Source organism: Echinops telfairi, unplaced genomic scaffold, assembly GCF_000313985.2.
Source record: "Echinops telfairi isolate 266 unplaced genomic scaffold, ASM31398v2 ScPeMD7_7405;HRSCAF=8443, whole genome shotgun sequence".
Classification (NCBI taxonomy): domain Eukaryota; kingdom Metazoa; phylum Chordata; class Mammalia; order Afrosoricida; family Tenrecidae; genus Echinops; species Echinops telfairi.
In genome coordinates this window covers 1447525-1461496 of record NW_022111305.1, presented here as the reverse complement: position 1 = coordinate 1461496, position 13972 = coordinate 1447525, and the positions used below count along the sequence as shown (strand labels likewise).

The 13972-nt window shown below is 43.4% G+C and overlaps 1 protein-coding gene across 1 annotated transcript in view; it reads right to left on the bottom strand.

The window, feature by feature from the left end:
- The window catches only part of DCT (dopachrome tautomerase), a 51400-nt gene that overhangs the window by 25117 nt on the left and 12311 nt on the right, over positions 1 to 13972 (bottom strand). Inside the window, exons 3-6 of the mRNA XM_004709779.4 lie at positions 13285 to 13385; positions 12994 to 13160; positions 7185 to 7364; positions 3465 to 3600 (exon numbers count right to left, since the gene is read on the bottom strand). Of these exons, the coding sequence (XP_004709836.1) occupies positions 3465 to 3600; positions 7185 to 7364; positions 12994 to 13160; positions 13285 to 13385 (584 nt within the window). The remainder of the gene's footprint in view (positions 1 to 3464; positions 3601 to 7184; positions 7365 to 12993; positions 13161 to 13284; positions 13386 to 13972) is intronic.

Below are 13972 nucleotides of genomic sequence, written 5' to 3'. Positions count from 1 at the left end.
ATTACATGGATCTACATATAACCTCCTCCCTGGGGGATGGACAACAGAAAATTAGGTGGAGGGAGACCTCAGACAGTGTAAGATATGACAAAATAATAATAATTTGTAAATTATCAAGAGCGGGGAGAGAGGGGAAAAAATGAGGAGCTGATACCAAGGGCACAAGCAGAAAGCAAATGTTTTGAAAATGATGATGGAAACAAATGTGCAAATGTGCTTGACACGATGGATGTGTGGATTGTGATAAGATTTGTATGAGCCCCCAATAAAATGATTTTTTAAATGTGCTGAAAAACTCAGCTTATACATGAGTATAGATGGTACAATATGTGCTACAATATAATCTAAACAAGATAATATAAACTCAAAACATTGATTTTTTTAAAAAAAAAATCCAAGGTAAGACTTCTAATAATTGCTTTGAAACCATTTATCTGGAACACACAACTCTGACATACAAACCTGAACAGAGTGTTCAGATGATGTTGGGGTTCAGCAGAGAGCAGAACTATTACTGGGGTTCCACAGCTGAGAAAAGGTTTATATTGCCCAAAGTTTCTAAGGCAACTGAGGGGAATTCTTTTTGAGAAAGAAATAAAGGAGATACCTCGCACTGATCGATGGTCCTTAACGTTGAGCTGTTGGACATAAACTGTTCTATTGAATGTCAACATCAGACAAGGCCACTCGGCAACTGAGATGAATTATGGCAAAAACGGCCACTTTGGAACTGTGTTTGAGCAGAGACAACGTCGGAATATTGTCAAAGACACAAAACCCCAAGCAGCTCATCTCCTATCACATAGGAACAACTGCCACGTGTTGGCCAATGACAGCCTCTCCTATAGTATGCTCTTCCTATAGATAAGAATGAACATTCCTGATTGTTGCTATCCAATCCAGAGGAAAACCTTGCTCCCTCAAACCCTCCCTCAAATCACCTGACACAATTCCAAATTCCTTACGTCTTTTCCAGCCTTTGCCGAGACTCTCACAGTTCTCCAGTCTCTCCCTGCGAAAAGTAATAAGCCCACCTCTCCCGAGATGGGTGTGTGGTTGGTGAACTTTGGCTGGAGACCATAGATTAAGGCAGCTGAAATCATGTGACCACGACTGTCACTCTCCCCACCAATCCCCATTTGGTTTGATTCTGTAAAGCCTTGGGACATCATATTTTTTTTGTTTCATAAAATTTAACATTCTAAATATACCGTGTTTCAAATGTACAATGGAGCTCCCTGTTTTGGTTCAGGGAAGGCCAAGGCAAGCCGGGGCAATCCTGAAGATTTCCTTCTGCTGTTTTCGGGATACAGCACTTCTTTCTGCTGACTGTACTCAGCTGGGCCATGGGAGTCCGTGGCTCTCAGGAGCCATCTTGTCTACCACACAAAGAGAGAAACCAAAACCCATTTGCTCCCAGCTGATTGCAACTCAGCCGCAACCCTATAGAACAGAGTAAAACTGTCCCATAAGGTTTACAAGGCTGTCGACTTTACAAAATCCGTTGATGTGCTTTCTGCCTGTGGGGTGGCTGGTAGGTTTGAACCACTGACTGCTCAGTTAGCAGCTGAGCGGGTAGGCACTCTGCCACCAGGGCCTGATCATGAAAAAACGGCGATATCACCCGAAGCCCCAGACTGAGCTCCTCCTGACGCCAACGGCAACTATGAGCTTCCCAACTACATAAGCCCATAAACGGATGTCTTGCTCTACATCAGTCTGAGGCCCAGCTCTCTCTTCATCTGCAAGTAAAAGAGCCCTAATGAATCGACTTTGCTCTTTGCAAACTGACCGTGTCAATTTTCCCACTGTGAAATGCCAAATTATTGGAAAATATCAATAGATTCCTTAAGTTGGAGGTGGGAAGTGGTTATATATCCACCCTTCTGAAATAAAATTATCACCAGGGAGTATGAGGCAGTAAAACATGTGTATCAGACCAAAGTCTAATAAACCTGAAATAAAATTATCACCAGGGAGTATGAGGCAGTAAAACGTGTGTATCAGACCAAAGTCTAATAAACCTGCAAATATTTATGAACAAGTAGAGTCCGGAGAGCAACAGCGTGCTCTGCCACAACTAGGCGATTCTCACTGTCTTGCATTCCACGTCAAGTCCAAAGTCGATACGCTGATGTTCCAGGGCAGCTCTCTTTTAATCAGGAGACAAGGACAAAACACGAAGTGAGCACTGGGTTCTGACGTCTCCTTTGTGCGTGGGCACTGGTGCCCGAACCTCACGTATTTATAACACAACCTGTTTCGCCAATGGGTACCACTTATTATTCTAGGGGCCCTGGTGGCATCATGGGTAAGCACTCTGCTGCTAACCAAAAGGTCAGTGGTTCAGACCCACCTGCTGCGCCATAAGAGGAGCACATGACCATCTGCCTCCATAGAGATTTTCAGTCTCGGCAACCTTAGGGGATGGTTCTGCTCTAACCCAGAGGATCACCACGAGCTGGAGTTCACTCAGCAGACGTCATGATTCTCGACTGGGTGCTCCCTGCTGGAAACACACCCCTCTGGGCTGTGGACTCTTGTCTGGGATCATTCAAAATCTAACCCGAAATCATTTGATTAGAAACCAAACCCACTGCCATCAAGTCCGTTGTGACCCTATACAGGGCTTCCCTATACAGGGCTTCCACTGTGACCCTATACAGGGCTTCCATTGTGACCCTATACAGGGCTTCCATTGTGACCCTAGACAGGGCTTCCCTATACAGGGCCTCCATTGTGACCCTATACAGGGCTTCCCTATATAGGGCTTCCACTGTGACCCTATACAGGGCTTCCATTGTGACCCTATACAGGGCTTCCATTGTGACCCTATACAGGGCTTCCCTATACAGGGCTTCCATTGTGACCCTATACAGGGCTTCCATTGTGACCCTATACAGGGCTTCCATTGTGACCCTATACAGGGCTTCCCTGTACAGGGCTTCCATTGTGACCCTATACCGGGCTTCCAAGACTACAAACACTTATGGGAGAAGATGCCTCTGCTTTCTCCAATGAGGAGCTTGAGTGGCCAACCTTGTGGTTAGCAGTCCAATGCTTACCCAACAGTGCCACTGAGGCGCTGATTGGGAGACGTTAAATGCTATCCTAACATCCCTATTGTGTCTATTAAGGTCCTGGGTGCCTCACACTGTTTGAAACCCAACTGCTGGCCAATATATTGGCATTTCAATCCCACTCAGCAGAATTTGTGGAAGAAAGTCTAATAATCTGCTGCGATTAAGACTACGTCCAAGAAAATCTTATGGAGCAGGGGCCTCCATGTGTCAGACCCAGGTTGATGGCAATCAACAACTACAAAAACAACACAGGGTATGTGGAAATCCGTTTACCTCTGCATACTATTCACAGAGGGGGAAATTACAAAATTTGATGTAAAAGCAAATAGACCTAGAAATAGCATCTGGAAATGTGTCTGTCTCTTCTGTGTTGGAACATACCACAAAAACAGGATCATTGGCAGCAGAATGTGGCAACGCGTTTGTCCCGTTCAGAAAGGAATGAACCAAGTTATGAAGGTTTGTCACTTGAGAGTCCAGGGTCCCATCAGCTTTTTCAAACCCTTCCAAGGCGTTCCTGGGAGAAACCAGAATGTCAGCAACAACAGTTACAGTTCAGTAAAGATTCCATTGTTCCCAGCCTAGATCATAATTTTCTAACGCAACTTCAGCAGTTCAAACCCAACAGCTGTTTTTTTAAGAGAAAGATGAGGCTGTCTGTTCCAATAAAGATTTACATCATCACAAAGCCTAGCAGTTCTACTCTGTCGGACTCAATGGCAATGAATTTTTAAAAAATAGTTTTATTGGCATATACATCACATATGATACAACTCAATTGCTCAATCACATTAAGAATTGTGCAATCATCACCACAATCAATTTCAGAATATTCTCTTCTCGTACTCATTGTTGTAGCCCCCCATTTTCCTCCATCCTCACCTGGCATACCCCTAAATAATTATTAATCCAGTTAGTATCTGTATAGATTTAATTTTCTCTACCATTTTATCTGCTCATTTCATAACCGGTTCATTCTGAATTCTTGGGGCTGTGCCAGCAAAAGAGTCTAAAATTGTTGTAATTCACATAAAGCAAAAACAACAACAAAATAACTAGAGGAAAACAATCAAAAAGAAAGCAGAAAATATTGAAAACTGTAACAACTTTAAACTGTGTCAAAAGGAATACCAAATGCTAAGGTATTACATTTTAATCTAACTCCATCTACCATCATCGACTTCACAATGCCCTATGTTGGATAGCAAGGCTATTCACATCCCTGGGCTATAGTCAGAGGAGATTCACCAGCCACTTCATTCAGGTGTGGACCCTGCCAATGGAATTTGGGCTTCCCCTGTGACCAACAGCCTTCGGCAAGCCATGTGTTCACAATTTAAGCTCGGATACCATGTCCTGCTTCCAATTTGGATTTTATTCTGTACAATCACAAAAGCTAGTGTGTTTCTTCTATGTATACAGACGTTGTTGGTGCTTCACTTAAACAGTTACTTATTTGACGACAACCCTTTAAGACTTCTAGGAGTCCTGGTGACGTATTCATTACACGTTGGACTGCATTACGCAAGGCCAGAAATTGGAAACTGCTAGCCACTAGAAAGATAAGGCTTTCTACTCCAGTAGAGTTCTCGCTCATTCACTGCCTTCGAGTCTACGTGACTCATAGTGATCCCATAGGGCAGGGTAGAACTGCACCCCACCTCTCCCTCCCCCCATGAGTTTCTGAAAAGCCTTGTCTCTCTGCCATGGAACGGGCTGATGGTTTCAAACTGCTGACCTTGCAGATTGCAGCCCAACTCTTAACCACTATGCCACCAGGGCACCTATTCATAGAGTTCGTTTCCGAAGCCCATAGGAGCAGTTCTACCTTGTCCTCTAGGACTGCCCTGAGTCAGATTCAACGTGATGGCAGTGCATTTGGAGTTCTGAGTTTGTGAAGACCTCAGACTCTGCTTCTTATGCTACCTGGTCACCATATGATTTCTTCACCACACTTTCTCTAGCACCTATGTCTTCAGTGGTCTCTTCGTGAGGGTGAGAATTGAGTAGAACCATGTCATAACTAATTATTCTTAGGTTGGGGCTATAATTAAGTCCAAGTCCCAAACCCATTAATACATCTATGGTTTATGTATGTCTCTGGTCCACACTTTCATTTTATGATAGAGAACATTATAAATTAGGCCCCTGGGTCATAAGGTAATTCTATTGATGATGTCACTAATTTAGCCAATTGTATAGAATTAAAAACATGTTTAAGAAAAGAATATTATACATGTATAGGCTAGTTTCAGACCACAGGGCTTGTACAGATTAATCTGTTGATTTGTGCAGATGAACTGTTGTTTTGTAGAGATTAAACTCTTAAATGACTGTACACTGTTTAAACAGTGGGGGTTAGTGGTGGGGAAAAACTTTAGAAAACACTCATTCACAGAAGCAGAACCATGCCTCCCAGACCAATACATGTTATAAGAAAGTAAGTAGAGCATTAAACAGTAAGCATATGGTAGACCCGGGCCACCAATCATTGGCTACCCTGAAAGCAAGAGATCCAAAGAAAGGACAGTGACCTCCGACCTCCTAACGTTGGGCTGACAGCCATCGCTTCTGCTCACACTAGGCTGGTTCAGCCTTCAGTCCAAGGGGGTGTGGCAGTTCCTTACGTAAGTTACCAGCGAGCTCACTTAGTGGGGTTTCCACCTGAAGTCCTTCTGGTGTGGCCTATGAAAAATGTTGTGTGCCTTGATAGAGTCTAAAGTCTCAGTATTCAACAGCACATGACCTGGATCATTAGGTTGACAGTGTCCGATTTGAATCATAATGCCGGCCATATTCTAAGTATTGTTTCTCTATGAGTATTGTTAAACATTTTTTTTCTCAATGGGCGGTTGCTTCAACCAACTTACCCACCAATAACATGTAACCATCTTCTCTGAGACATGCATGACTCCCTCCGCCAACTTGACGTGAAGTTCCAATAAGGTTCCATTTCCATTCTGGGAGGAGTGCCCGTTGATTTGGGGAGAACTCACCGCAATGCTGGATGTTAGTGACCAAACGGTCTTCTCCCTCGCCCATATCTGAGAAACGGATCCCAGCTCGGTGAGGTCTCCTCTGCTGAAGTGACTTTTTAAATGTACCAACAAAGGGGAAGGTGTATGATTTGTGGCCACGAGGCAGGCTCTCTTCCTCATTGCTTGGTAGACCGAATTATCTGGCAAAGGGTTTTTAATGTGAAATTGAATAGAGATGTGGGTAAGTCTACCAGAACTAATTAATTAAAAAGTAGTAGACTCTGCCTTTAATTATGATCTGGAGTAAAGGGGGGGAGCTCTTAACAGTACTGATTCTGCATCTGCTCAGTTGAGTTTTAACTCTATCGTATATGGTATAACACTCAGTTACTCAGTTACCTTAATTTCTGTCTTTATTGCCAGATGAGGACCTTCTTGGGGGGGGGGCTACTAATCACCAGTTCTCATTGAGTTGATCCTGACTCATGACAACCCCTTGTGGGTCAGAGTGAAACTGTGCTCCATCGTGTTCCCAAGGACTAAATTTTTTCTTTTATTCTTCCTTCCTCTATCTTTCTTTCTTTTTAAACATTTTACTGAGGTTTAGGTAAATAATGGTGGGTTTTCAGAAGCACCTTGCCAGGCTTTTCTTCTTACGGTTGGACGCTAACTGCCTGCTTTTTGGTCAGCAGCCAAGAAAACTCTTTATACCACCTGGGAACAGCAATGTTTACCTAACACTAATCCTGAAGGGAGCCCTAGTGGTGTCCTGGCTATGTGTTTGGCTGCGATTCACAAGGTCAGTGGTTCCAAACCAACCGCCTCCCTATGGGAGAAAGATAGGGCTTTCTACTTCTGTGAAGAGTCACAGTTTCTGAAACTCATAGGGGTAGTTCTACCCTGTCCTATTGGATCAATATGAGTCAGCATCAACGCAACGTGAGTCAATCCCTTATTACGAACCTTTCTTAGTATCCCCTTCCATAATGTTTTTTTTATTATATCCTCCCCAGTACTCAGTTTTGCCTCCCAAGATCTGGATTCCTCATTGTCCATTATAACCAAAGCATGAAAAGCTAAAAGAATGGTAAATTGCCAATATAGCAGACCTTGGAACACCGACCTGAAGCTGAAGTTAGAATTCCGGAAGAAAGGAGGATAGTCAAACGTATTGAGGGCCAAACAATCTTGTATGTCTTTTAAGGTTGGCAATTTCTCATTGTTTCTTCCCATTTGATTCCTTCTCAGCAAGCCTTCCTTGGTTCCATTACACAGGGTGACCCGGCTGTTGTAGTCATCCAAGCTAAGGTTTGTAAGAGTTAGAAGCAACATGTCTTAACTCGCAGAGAGCATCATAACTTTGGGCCAAGAAAACCAACTGCAATCAGAGCCACAGTGAAATTTTATCACATTTTAAAAATTGATAAGATTATCATCCCCCAAAGTAATTGTGTATTGTGGAGTTTCAAAAACATTAATGGATCAAATATAAAAATGGGCATAAATATAAAGACTAATTAACCAGTCATGCTAAGAGGAGGAGAAGGGCTTCAGGAATGGAGGAAATAGCAATTGAAAAGTTTCAACAAGCTGATAAAGCACGGTAAGCACTCACTCATCTACGCCAAGAAATTTGGAAGACAACTGTTTATCAATTGACTGGAAGAGATCCTTATTGTGCCCATTATAAAAAAAAGTGACCAAACTTCTTTTTAACCTGAGATGGAAGCCAGAGGTCACTTTTCAGCCAAATAATAGCTAGACTAAGGAAATGAACAATAACTTGGGAGGGGATGCTTCTTTTTGTTTGTTTTGTTTGCTTGTTTATTTCTTTATCATCATTTTATTGGGGGCTCCTACAACCCTTATCACAATCCATTGTGTCAAGCACATTTGTACATTTGTTACCTTCATCATTCTCAAAACATTTGCTTTCTGCTTGAGCCCTTGGTGTCAGCTCCTCATTTTTCCCCTTCCTTCCTGCTCCCCTCTCCCTCATGTACCCTTGATAATTTATAAATTATTAGTTTGTCATATCTTACGCTGTCCAAGGTCTCCCCCCACCCACTTTTCTATTGTCCATCCCCCCCAGGGAGGAGGTTATATGTAGATCCTTATAATTGACTCCCCCTTTCTATCCCACCTTCCCTCCACCCTCACAGTATTGCCACTTTCACCACTGGTCCTGAAAGGATCATCTGTCCTAGATTCCCTGTGTTTCCAGTTCCTATCTGTACCAGTGCACATCCTCTGGTCTAGCCAGATTTGTAAGGTAGAATTGGGATCATAAGAGTGAGGTGGGGAGGAAGCATTTAGGAACTAGAGGAAAGTTGTATGTTTCATCGTTGCTACACTGCAACCTGACTGGCTCATCTCCTCCCTGCGACCCTTCTGTAAAGGGATGTCCAGTGGCCTACAGATGGGCTTTGGTTCCCCAACCTGCACTCCCCCTCCTTCAAAATGGTATGATTTTTTATTCTTTGATGCCTGATACCAGATCCCTTCACCATATTGTGATCACGCAGGCTGGTGTGCTTCATCCATGAGGGCTTTGTTGCTTCTGAGCTAGATGGCCGTTATTTACCTTCAAGTCTTTAAGACCAGATGTTATATCTTTTAATAGCCGGGCACCATCAGCTTTGTTCACCACATTTGCTTATGTACACCTTTGTCTTGGGAAGGTGAGCATCGTGGAGTGCCAATTTAATAGAACAAAGTATTCTTGCATTAAGGGAGTACTTCAGTGGAGGCCCAATGTTCATCTGCTACTTTAATACTAAACCTATAAATATATGCACATAGATCTATTTCCACATTATCATATATAGATATATTTACATATGTACATGCCTGTACATATATAAATGCCCTTAGCCTCCTAGTTCTTTGCTCTATTTCCTTTTCCTTGCCTCTTGTCCCAGTATCATGCTCAGCCTTCATTTGGGTTTTAGCGATTTCTCTCGGTTATGTTGTCTTTGATCAAGAGCAATCAATCAACTATCAAATGAGCAATGCTTGTTCAAAAATAAAGATGAGAAGGCAAGGAGGTTCAGTGGAACTGGGAGGATGGAAAAGAGTGGGAATGGGAGAGGTAGGCAGGGTGGGGGAGGGTTGGTCAGGGGGAGTAGCCAATGTCACAGAACAAATTGTGTGTAAACTGCTGATAGCAAACTAATTTGTTGTGTAAACTTTAATCTAAAATGATAGTATATTCAGAAATAGAAGATAGCAAGCTTAAAAAAAAAAAAGGAGAATAAGATGGTAAAGGACGCCCTTGGAATATTTTTCTCCAATGTGTACCTGGAAAAAAGTCTCGGAGGATATAACTCTTTGAGGGCTGCAGGTGTCTACAAGCTTCTTTCTTGTTTAGTACGTCAGAGGTCATCCTCTCCTGCTCCACAGAGCTCTCTCCCTCAACTACCCAGTAGGGTCTAGCTGCATCAAACTGCTCCCAGGAACATTTTCAAGCTTCCCACAAGTTGTTCCTTCCACCCGAAATGGATGTGCTACCATCTCATGCTCTCACCCTCTTCCTCTGCACCTGAGACCATAGCCACAGGCGTACAGAGTCCTGAACCATAAAGCATCCTAGAGAGAACCATGCCTAGAAGGACCACAGTCATTGACCTTAGTTCAGTAATGCTAAACAAGCGTGTTTGTATGCAAGTACTCCTCCTATTTTGAAAGCAATTGATCACAAAAGGATGACCAAATGTATTTAATTCACCAAAGTGATTTTGATACATTTGATTTTTTTAATTGAAGGACGTAACTTTTTATATATCCCACCATCCATGAGAAAGGCATTTAAAAGAATACATAACAGAGGTCTGTGGGGCCAGCCCCCGTCTCAGCTATATCGACCCCTCCCCAGAAGATTGCACTGCAGAGGACAGCACTGAAGCTACAGCCCTGGGAGAGTGGTGGGTCTGCCCAGACCAGAGCAAGCTAGGAAGGAAAGAGAGGGAGAGAAAGAGCAGGCTGATTCCTGGCCCACCAAGCCCTGAGGATGACACTCCCGCTCAGAGGAGCCAAGACACCTCAGGACTGTAGGGTCTGCCCCACTGCAAAACCTGATGTCCCCTCACTGACCCACAATGCTGCAGGGGACAGCACTGGAGACACAGTATGGAATTTGTGCCTAGTGTGACACCCCTTCCCCACCGACACACACCAGGGCAAGACATGAAGGAAGTGCAACGGAGCATCAGGGGAGCAAAGCAACGCAGTCCAGTGGAACCCCAAAGACTTCAGACTCAGAGGGCAGGCTGTGGCCCTCCTCAGCTCAATCAGGAAACATAGATAAGGGTCAGCAGACAGACCTGGAACTGTATAGGCCCTTTTTTCTTCTTTTTCTTCTTTTTCATGTCCGTCTACATAAGATAGGCAAGATAAAGAATCCTGAGGCAAAAACAATGGGACCAACAGTTCCGGTGGGAGGAGAGGGGGATCAGGAGAGGGGGAGGTGGGGGAATGGGAGGGGAAGCCAAGAAACCCAAGGACAAGAGAGCAATAAGGCATCCAAAATAAATGGTGAGGCGGTGTGGAATTCCTGCTGGGGTTCAATGAAGGGCAATGTAGCCAAAAGGAAATATTTAGAGCCGAATGAAGGGTGAACATAATAGTGGGACAGGAGGAAAGTAAAAAGAAAGACAGAAAAGAACTAGGAGGCAAAAGACATTTATAGAGGTATGAATATAAGCATGTACATATGTAAATATAGTAATATATAATGATAGGGATATAGACCTCTATACAAGTATTTATATGTTAAGTATTAAGGAAGCAGATGGACATTGGGTGTCTTCTGCTCAAGTACTCCTTCAATGCAAGAACACATAGCCTTCTGTGATGCTCACTTTCCTGATAACGATCGTTGAAGATAAAATGGGTGCATAGCAAATGTGGTAAAGAAAGCTGATGGTGCGGGGCTATGAAAAGATATAGCATCTGGGGTCTTAAAGGCTTGTAGTTAAACAAGCAGCCATCTAGCAGGGAAGCAACATAACCCACATGGAAGAAGCACACCAGCCTGTGTGATCACAAGGTGTTGACAGTATCATGTATCAGGCATCAGAAGACCCCGACAATCATACCAATGCAAACGAGTGGGGTCAAAGTAGAGACCCAAAGTCCATCTGTAGACAATTGGCCATCCCCTCACAGAAGGGTCACAAGGAAGGGGTGAGTCAGCCAGAGTGCAGTATAGCACTGACTAAATACAACATTCCTCTAGTTCTTTAATGCTCCCCACCCCCGCCCCCTGATGAACCACTTTTACCTTACTAATCCAGCATGTACACTGGTACAGATAAGAGCTCTGGACACATGGATTCCAGGACAGAGAAATACCCCAGGAGTAGTGATACCATAAAGGTAAGAGGAAGGTGGGGGCTGAGGGGGAGAAAAGGGGAACCCATCACAAGATCAACATATAGCATGCCTCCCCAGGGGGATGAACAACAGAAACATAGGTGAAGGGAGACAGTGTAAGATATAAAAACAATAATAACTTATAAATTATATAGGGTTCATGAGGGTGGGAGGAAGGAAAAACAGGGCCCAAGTAGAAAGAGAATGTTTTGAAAATGATGATGGCAACATATGTTCAAATGCACTTGATACAATTGATGTATGGATTATTATAAGAGCTGTAAGAGCCCTCAATAAAATGATTTATAAATATATATGTGTGTATGCATGCATATGTAAACAGAATGTGTTAGAATTAGAAATATAAAGTGATTGCTCCATGTGACTCACTAAGGGACAAGAAAATCATCTCTGGCTGCCAAAGCATTATGTTGAGTGAAATAAGCCAGTCACAAATTAACAAATATCATGTGCTCCTACTTACATGAAATTTCTAGAATGTAGGACCCAAAGTTACATATTAGACTTTAAATTCTGAGCGTGAGGACTGCCAAAGGCTATAGTTTACTGTGAAAGCCCTAAATCCATGTTTGAATCTTCACAGAGAGTTTTCCTCCATTAAATTCTTTCTGCCATTGATCAGCACTGTGAATCTATTTGCCCTCAGGCAGAATACGTTAGACCGTGGGTGGCTATCACTCTCCTAGCCAGCCCGGGGCAGGCACCCTAGCCCTTACAGACTTTCCTGAGTAAGGCCCTGGTGGAATTTGGGATACTAGGGTCTGCATGATCCTACATCATATCATGGCTGGGTTGCTCAGAGGGCCCAGAACCAATCTTGGGAGCATTTCAACCTAGAATATGTATGAACCCAAATCATGGTCCCTTCCCCCGCACACCCCACACCCTTCCCCGGTCCCCCAAGGAGTCCCACTATGATCTGCTGCCAATCACTTATGACAGGTTCTCTTGCACTCCGTGTCCTATTTAAATGGTGGTACTTGTGTAAATCTTTAGACACCATCACAGTCTCTTGCTGATGTGCTCCTCATTCAGATGAGGTGTCTTTGTCTTGTTTAAGACTTAATAAATGTGGTTTCATAAGTTATATGTGAGATTTGGGGTTTCTTTTCTCCTGTACAACAAAACCAGAGATGAGCAGCAAGGCGAGAGACAGGAAAACTCGGTCTTAGGGGACATTAAGTTCCTGTTAAAGGCGATGGTACAATACTGCAGAAAACACCCTCACTGTCATTAAGTCAAATCTGACTCCGAGTGACCCTATAGGACAGGGTTGAACTGCCCCTGTGGGTTTCTAAGACTGTAATTCTTTACAGGAGTGCAAAGTCCTATCTTTCTCCTGTGGGATGGGACAATATTGGGATATATAAAGATGATGGTTAAACAGCCAGATGAATACAATGACACGTATACTGAACTATACATGTAAAGGTAGTTGAAATGGTCGATATCTTACAACCAATGTATTTGCCACCACGAAAACGGAAAGACAGAAAATAGGGTCTCTGGATGTCCGTTGCGGGGACATTCGCCATTACCTGTTACAGATGATTTCCCAGCTGGAGAACCTTGAGTTCTGACTAATCAGCATCGGGTCATCTTGCCTGGCTGCTCCGAAGAGCTGGTCTGTACACACGTCACACTCGTTTCTCCCGGTGGCGAAGTTCCAGTAGGGCAAAGCAAAGGACTCATTGCCAGTCAGCCGCTAAGAGCAAAGGGCACATCAAATCACGTAGCCGGTGCCGTTACCAACAGCAGGAAAGGCTCGTCATAGTCTTAAGCCCATGTCTAGCGAGTTTACAGTAATTAAATGCATACTTTTTACCAACCTGGAGATCTCTTTCCAGCAATAGCAGGTGGTACCGGTGCCAGGTAACGAAGGCAGGTCCTTGGTGTGAGAAATCAATAGCCTTAAATGGACGCCCTGGTCCTACGACAATGGGAAAAAGCATTGAAGCCACAGGATCTAATTTTTTTAATGCCAAATTGAACCAGGTATGTGTCTATATCGCCAATAAGTTCATGATGTTGCAATGAAAAACATAAATGTCAATCTCCTTGAAAACAACAAAACAATTTCAGATGCAAGTAACACAAGACAAACCCTCCTTCAAGAGTCAACAGTTGATTTTCCGCAGTCACACCCAGGTCACACCCTGCGTTAGGAGCCCCTGTGATAGATTCCATTTTTAAGCAACAACTCGTTAAGATGCAATAGAGTGTCCAAAGAGTAGATCACTAAGACCTAAACTAAACATTTAGTTTTAAAAGACGTTTCCTCACCTCATCCTTACACACGCAGATTTATAAGGGATTAATTAATAATATGGCAATTTCAACTGTACTTAATGTGGATGTAGTATTTATATACCAAAAAGAGCTTCCATGGGGCTTGCCTCACCCATCAATCAGTTATAAGTACTAGCTGACAAGCATGGTCGCTGAGACCAGAGGAGCGAAAAATAGATTCAGACCAATTTGGCTGGGCACTGGAACTGCCAATTTTAGTGAAAAGCT